The 7,837-nt window shown below is 58.4% G+C and overlaps 1 protein-coding gene across 1 annotated transcript; it reads left to right on the top strand.

The window, feature by feature from the left end:
* Positions 1-2,078: 2,078 nt before the first annotated feature.
* On the top strand, positions 2,079-7,091 carry Myl3 (myosin light chain 3). Its single transcript, XM_047532372.1, has 7 exons — positions 2,079-2,268; positions 4,496-4,523; positions 4,627-4,776; positions 5,401-5,574; positions 6,531-6,608; positions 6,710-6,749; positions 6,875-7,091. Exons 1-6 carry the CDS (start codon positions 2,140-2,142, stop codon positions 6,736-6,738), a joined length of 588 nt encoding a protein of 195 aa, XP_047388328.1. The 5' UTR covers positions 2,079-2,139; the 3' UTR covers positions 6,739-6,749; positions 6,875-7,091.
* Positions 7,092-7,837: the final 746 nt, after the last annotated feature.

Below are 7,837 nucleotides of genomic sequence, written 5' to 3' on the forward strand. Positions count from 1 at the left end.
CTGGAGTCAATATCGGGTGGTTTCCAAGGGATGTCAGTTGTGTGGGGATGAAAGAAATGGGGGGTGTCTGGGTGATCCTGTGCCTATGTCCTCTGTCCTCAGCCTTGGTTTTACCCTGATAAATGAAAGGGGCTTGGGTAGTGTCTTGTTGGATTTCCTGTGACTGTCCAGGGCCTCGTGGGATATCCAGAGTCAGTTCTCCTGAGGGTCAGCAGGCCCAGGCCATGGGGCTGCCCAGGGGTCTGTCTCTGTTGTGCCCCTCAGGCTGGCTTCTCCTTTTGGGGTCTTGCTGGCTGTCTCTGTGGACCCTCTCCTCCCACCTCTTCTTTTCTCAATAGTGTTGCCAAACATCTGGAAGAAAAGTGAAAAACTTGCCCCCCCTCTAGCCCCGGATGTTGTCAGATTTCCAGATGTGGGGTGTTCTGCCCTCCAGATGAAGGCAGGAATGTGTTCCAGCCGGGGCTGGGGGGGCCCAGTCTTGGACTGCTGTCCCTTCATTGTGAGGCTGAGTGACAGGATGACTGGGACCCAGGCCCTGCAGAAAGATGGTGGGGTACCCCAGGTAGAGGCCCTGAGGTGTCCCACTCTCAGGCTTGAGCTACACCCCTCTCCACACCCGGGGAAATCTCTGGGGGGCTGGGGGTGGGGACATTGCCTCTGAAGTTTCTATCAAAGGCTCTAGGCACTTAAAAATAACCAGGAACACCCTCTTCCTACCCCCCAGGCACAGACACTGGGCAGGGAACAGAGCCCAATGTGTTTGCAAGATGTCCCCACTCTCTGGAAGGGCCTCATGCCACCTCAGCCTCCCTACCTCCCCAAATGGTGGCCCAGTCAGGCTGTGCTCTGTCACCGCCATTTGCTGAGGGCTGAACACCACAGGGGGTGGAAACTGGGAGTGGGCGCAAAAGGGTAGGAATTGGGGTGAGTGTCCTGGGGTTGGGGCAAACCCTGCTCAACACTTTGGGGTCCCTCAGAGCTACAGATTCTCTCAGGGTCTCCACCAAAAGCCTGGGCAGAGAGAAATGTGGAGCAGTGGGCAGTGTCAGAAAGCTTCCTGGAAGAGGGTCAGGGGCCTGAGTATTGTATGTGCCAAACAGAGGAGGGGCAAAGGGCACCAGGCAGTGGGCATAGTGGGTACTCTGGTCGGTCAGGGAAAGGTGGGTGACTGTGTGCTGCTCAGCAAGGGCAGCGAGAAGCTAGCGGTAAAACCCGGGAAACTGACTTCAGGGCCAGGCCCAAGCACCTAGGAGGGAGGCTGTTGAACTGGCCTGGGGAAATGACCCTCGAGGCAGCCATTCTATTGGCACTTGGGGTCTTCCTGGAGGCTCTTGTGCCCATAGCCAGGGCTGTAGCTGCCTGTCATGGCCAGACACTTGCAAACGGGCACACGTAGGCACCCAGGCACAAACACAGAGGCAACACCCACACACACTCTCACAGGCCCACACAGACACACACACCCAAAAACAGACCCACAGAGACGGACACGCAGATCCCACCCCCTGCCACACATACACAGCACACACAGACCCCACCGCACACAGACAGCCAGACGACTCCCACAGACGCCAGAGCCCCCCGCCGCACACGCAGACAGATCCACACGCATCCCGGCCTCGCCTCCCCCTACACAGAGACAGACACACTGACACAGGGGATTGGGTGCCCAGACGGGAAGTTGAAGTCCAGAGGTGTCCTTAGGTCACCTGGGCCTCCTGCCCCCACCGTCACTCAGCATGCAAGATGCGTGTTTCAACTTTCTACACCTGTTCAATTTATTGACCAACTGAGGGGCAGCAGGGCCCGGCGGTGTGAGCAGGAGCGTGAGTATGTGCCTGTGCTCTGCCCTGGCGTCTGTCCCCACTCACCCTCCCTCTCCCCAACAGGTGATCGGGAGGAATGAGAGCCCTCCCTTCTCCCCCACCCTTTCTGGGCCTGAACAATGCCCTCTCCAGGCCCCAAAATAGCCCCTGAGCTGAGCCAATGTCCTTTTATGGCCCTGTCCCTATTGTGCATGGCGGGGGTGGGGCTGGGGTCATGAGGTGTCCACCCAGGATAAAGGCCTGGGCACAGGACGCTCACCTACCCTGCTCTCTGCATCCTTCTCTCACGTCACTCTCTGTGCTTGCAGCTCCCATGGCCCCCAAAAAGCCAGAGCCCAAGAAGGATGAGGCCAAGGCCGCCCCCAAAGCAGCTGCAGCTCCCGCACCTGCACCCGAGCCCGAGCGCCCCAAGGAGGTTGAGTTTGATGCCTCCAAGATCAAGGTGGGTGTGGGAACTGGGTTGTGGTAGGAGGGGCAGGGCAGGTGAGTAGGTCTCAGAGCGAACCTATCCAGGGTCAGGTCAAGCTCCGGAAGTGAGCACTGAGCTGAAGCTGGAAGCATCTATGTCGAAGTCAGACAAGCCCTGCCTGTTTCAGGCATTGGGAAGGTTACAGCAGGAGAGACGGGCAGACGTCATGCAGGACTTCCCTGGTGCTACTGAGAGCCTGGGCACTCTAAGGGTGGAGTCTAGACTGGGATTTGAAAGGAACACCTTTTCAGTGGTTCTGGAAGCTTACTCCTCCTTGTCCTTCTCCTTGGACCCCATATCCTTGGGGAACCCTGGTGCCAACTAACCCCCTTCAGCTCCCAAATCCTAGAGCCGGGCAGGGGGTCTTCCTTTTCTGGCTGGGATGTCCCAGGTCCATGCCAAGCCTCCTAGGGTGGATGGAATGGGGAGCAAAGGCAAGTGAGGACTCTGCCCAGGCTCACCCCTGTGGAGACCCCTGAGCCCAGAGCTGGTGGAACCCTCTTGGGCCTCAGTTTTTAGGCGGGGAAATCAAGACATAGACTGGATAGGGATGTGCTGAAAGTCATGCAGGAAGCTGATTGTGGAGCTCTGCTCAGTGGCCCCAGGAGCCCTTCCTGGCTGGGGAGTCTCTTCCAGAGTCTAAACTTGGAGGACGAGCCATGACTCCCACCTGTGGCATCCGCATAGCAGCACGCGCGCTGTCCTGCCTGCTCCCTGCTCTTGGCTGGCCAGCGGCCACTGCTGCCTCCCGAGGGGCCCTCCTCACTCCTGCATGGTCAGCAAGCTCTGCCTTCATCTGTTCAGATCCTCCTCCTGGCCATGAGCCCTTCCCAGGGACACCAACCTGTGTCCCCGCAGACACGGCTCATACTCCAAGGGGGCTCCACCTTAGGAGACGCGCTCCTTCACTACTCAGAGGGTTAGTTTCCTCAACTGTGAAACGGGATGAGAAGCCCTCTTTTCAGGGGCTGCGGGGAACCATGTAGTGTGGAGGCACCCCTGCCACCCACGGGGCCCCGGTTTGCATCTGGCAGGCCCCCTGGTGAAGAGGCTCTGAGCACCTCGGGACCCATGGCAGAACTGTCTAGTCTCACCAGGTCTGAGGTTGGCACAGACTCCCCTCTGAGAGGTGGGGGTCATGAGGTCCCTCATGTGTCCCCCTTTTCCCCTACCCAGCTGGCAGGTGAAGGGCGCAGCCTTTGCCAGGTTTCCCTGTGGAGAGAGATCTTGGGGGCCCAGGAATGACAGCTTGTTCTTCCCAACACTGAGTTGAGGCAAGAACCAGGGGGGACGACAGGGCAGCGTGGCAGGGACAGGGTGATCCTCAGCACTGGCATGCACTGTGCGGGTTGGTGGGGCTCTGAGGGAGTGGGTGGGAGAGATTCTAGTTATGTCCCCTTCCCCCAAGCTCCTTTCCCTGATGTGACCTTGACCTTGGGGAGAGTGACAGCAGTGATAAAAATAGATCTGGTATCAGGTGAGGAGGGGGACTCTGGGTCCCAGGAGGCCTCCTGACCTCACTGTGGCTCCAATGTGGCTTCAGCAAGTACTCGGCCACAGGCTGTGCTGAGGTAGGAGAGCTACCCTGGGGCCCACAGGCAGGGCATGTGACTTAGGTATAGGTGGGGCTCTGTGAGTGACAGTGCCCAGCCTAGGGACCCAGGGGACTCTGGGAGGAGTAGACACATGCACACACATACCTGCAGGCTTGCTTCCACGTTGACACACCCCTCTGGCCTCAGCCTCACTTTTACTACCCACCCTTCACCCCCAAACTTCCATGTCATCCACGTCGCCCATCCTGCCCACGGGGCCCCAGCCACAGCCAGCCTGGTCAGACCTGTGGCTTTAGGCACATTTGTTTAGAACCAGGGTATCAGGTAAGGCCCACAGTGGACTGAGGTCTCAGGGTTCCAGGAGGGCCCCTCCTTGTCACCCTCTCGTCACCCTCTAGCTGTGGCCCACACCCACCAGGCATCAGGATCTGGGTACCCCCAGACCCAAGGCCTTCATGTGGGATAGAGAGAAGCGGTGAGGAGGCAAGAGGGTGTCAAGGTCCTGGGTGGTAGAGGCTGGGAGGCTAGAATAAGGACAAGCTAGGACAGCAAGGGTCTGGGGCCTGGGCTGGTCAGGAATGACCAGGAGGAGGCCTGGTCCCACCCCTTGAGCTAGGAACTGAGTCTTTGGGGCCTCTTTTCAGATCGAGTTCACACCGGAGCAGATTGAAGGTGAGCAGGCTCTTGAGCCCAGGGATCTGAGGGCCCCACAGTGGTGTGGGGGTGGGGCGGGCTCCTCTTGGGGAGTGCCCACGGTCACTGCCCTCTCCCTCAGAGTTCAAGGAAGCCTTCATGCTGTTTGACCGCACACCTAAGGGCGAGATGAAGATCACGTACGGGCAGTGCGGGGATGTCCTGCGGGCACTGGGCCAGAACCCCACACAAGCCGAGGTGCTCCGTGTCCTGGGGAAGCCCAAACAAGAAGGTAGCGCACCCTGCCCAGGAGCCCCATGGGGCTAGTTCCAGGGCAGCCTGCAGGGTGGGTTGCCACGGTGGTGGGGCTGCACACGAACCTCCCACCCTGCCTGTCATTTCCATCACTCAGATGAGGACGTGGGTGCTGGCTGTGGAGCTGTGCTGGCAGGGCGACAAGCAGGATGGTTTGCTGGGCCATCTGGCCCTTGCTGATTGGCCAGGCCTCCTGGTCACTGGAGACTGACCACCTAGACCACCTACTTCACTCTTAGGAAGAGTGAGACCCAGGCCCTCACCACAGGTCCAGGGAAGGCCTCTGATTGGCCCAGCTGCTACTGACCCAACACAGGTGGCTGGGAGGGTAAGGTCCATAAGAAAATGATACCAGCAGAGGACAGAGCCCACTGTGGCTGTGCATGGCAGCAAATGTCCTTGTGAACAGCAAAGGATGTGCAAACTGTGTTTCTCAGTAGGCTGTAAAGTACCTTGTACAAGGTGATGACATGCTTTGTAAATAGCAGACTGTAGACTCTTGGGGAACTGTGTAAAAGTGAGGGCTTCTCTTTAACAGGCACGGGGAAGGATGTAACCATCCCATCCCTCTAACCTGGGACTTGGGACCATCTCTCTGCAGAACTCAATACCAAGATGATGGACTTCGAGACGTTCCTGCCCATGCTCCAGCACATAGCCAAGAATAAGGACACGGGCACATATGAGGACTTCGTGGAGGGGCTGCGGGTCTTTGACAAGGAGGGCAATGGCACCGTCATGGGTGCTGAGCTCCGACACGTGCTGGCCACACTGGGTGAGGGCAGCTTCCCCACCCGGCTCCTTTCCCAGGGGCATCCTGAGAGACACTGTTCTGGCACCTGCTGGGCCCATCTGTGAAATGGAGATAGTGACACAGTCAAGATCTCTTCATGGCAGGTGACAGAAAGGCCATTTAGACAGGACATATGGAAGGCGTGATGGCACAGCTCACAGAACTGAAGATAGATGGGAACAGCTCTGGGGACAGGGCAGGACTGCAGGTCAACGGGGTCAACTTGGTGCTAGTGTTCAATGTTCAATGGCCAAGAAGGTCACATGTCTGCCTTTTCTGGGGGGACTGGATGGGGCATCCTCTGTGGCCTCTGTGTGCTCCGTGTACCTCCCACTCACACCCCCGAAATCAGGTGCCTGGGTGGTGGGGCCCAGAGTGACTTTCCTGCGGCAGACGTCTACTGAGTGCTTGCTACGTTCAGCCCCTGTGCTCAGCCCTGTGCTGGTGACTGGGGGGCGTGGAGGTGCCAGGGGAGGCCCGAGCCAGGGAAGCTGCAATTGGCACACAAGAGTACAGAGTCAGGGAAATGCCAGGTTGTTTGTGGAGCAATGGGTAGTGTCTTGGTCCCCTCCACAATGATGCCCCAAAGTCCCTGGTTCTGCCCCAGGGTCCTTCCATTAGCCTCAAAGTGGGGGTACTGGTCTCCCCTCTGACCAAGGGAGCCTCTGCCAGTCTAGTGGGGGCAGAGGACAGTATATGTGGTCATTTATATACCAAGGTGCCTGGACTCAAAGAAGTCACCAGGTCCCCACCCCAGGCCCCACCCTTCTTGACTTGTCACTTGTGTTCTGGCCTCAAAGGTGGGGATGGTAGCCTTGGCCTTGTGAGCAGTGCTGGCTGTGGGAATGCCCGAGAGGCAGACTCCAGGGGGATTGGGGAGGCCCCTCCGCCCCCAGCACACCTCTGGGAGGGGCTAACTCAGCTTCCCACCCTCCCAGGGGAGAGGCTGACAGAGGATGAGGTGGAGAAATTGATGGCTGGGCAAGAGGACTCCAACGGCTGCATCAACTATGAAGGTGGGCGCAGCAGGGCAGGGGATTCTGGGAGGCGGGGCTCGGGGACCCAGGGCCGCTGGCTGCCGGTGCTGAGCTTCTGCTCACGCTTCCCTTCTTTCCAGCGTTTGTGAAGCACATCATGGCCAGCTGAGCCTCCCACAGGTGAGACCCCTGCTCCCTTCCAGACCCGCTGCTGCCCCGCCCCCTCCGGCAACTTCAGTTCTCGCTTGGCCTCTGCCGCCTCCATGGACCCCTCCCCTGTAACCTGTGGCTGCCTTTGCTGGCAGGAGCCCAGGGGAGGGCGAGCTGGGGATGTCTCATCTCCCATCATGATGCCGATACCAGTGGCCTGGAGCTGTGGGAAGGAGGGGAGCGGACCAAGACTCCCGCACAAGCGCTCAGACCTCTGCACGGCCGTCACCTCTGCCTGGGGCTGTGCTCACTGTGACTGCGTTCTGTCTCCACCCCAAGGGCCTTATAAATAAACGACTTCCTTCCTCCTTTCTTCCTTTCCTTTCTCTTTCCTTCCCTCCCTCCCTTTTCCTTCCCTCCTTCCTTTCTCCCTTCCTTTCTCTTACCCCTCCTTCCCTCCATCCTTCCTCCCTCTTTTCCTCCCTCTTAGTGGCCCTTTGATTGACTTTTGTCCATTCTATGGGCCACAGACAATGGGGCGGGACCAGGGTTGAACTAGAGGAGGTCCAGTCTCTTCCTTTGCTCTTGCCCTCCCACCCGCCTTCTGGAGACTGCATCCAGGCTGGGGGCCCCTAGCACAAGGCTGTCACTGGGAGCCTGATACCGGGTGTCTGAGTAAACAGACAACCATAGGCCGAGAGCTGCCCATATCACAGGTGGGCAAGCTGAGGCCCAGTGCAGTGAATAGCCTTGCCTGAGTCACACTGGGAATGGGTGGCAGGGTAGGGGCTGACTTTGTCCCCGGGCAGCCTGAGGGTGTTGGGGTGGTGTGGGGAGTCTGTCAGTGTGTGTGTGAGTGTGTCAGGATTGAGTATGTGTGAAGAACGTATAGAAGAGAGTGTGAGTGTGTCACAGGAGTCTCTAACTTCCTACTTTTTATATCCTCTAGGCATTTATTGAGCACCTGCTGTGTGCCAGGAACTGGGAACACAGCAGTGTCAAATAGTGAGGAAAGCTGAGGAGGAACTTAGGGAAGGGACTTGGGAGTGTGCGTCTGTCTGTGAACACATGCGGAGCATGAGGGAGAAAGCGGGAGGTGGTTGACATAATGGGGTAAA

This window comes from Sciurus carolinensis, chromosome 17 (genome assembly GCF_902686445.1).
Source record: "Sciurus carolinensis chromosome 17, mSciCar1.2, whole genome shotgun sequence".
Classification (NCBI taxonomy): domain Eukaryota; kingdom Metazoa; phylum Chordata; class Mammalia; order Rodentia; family Sciuridae; genus Sciurus; species Sciurus carolinensis.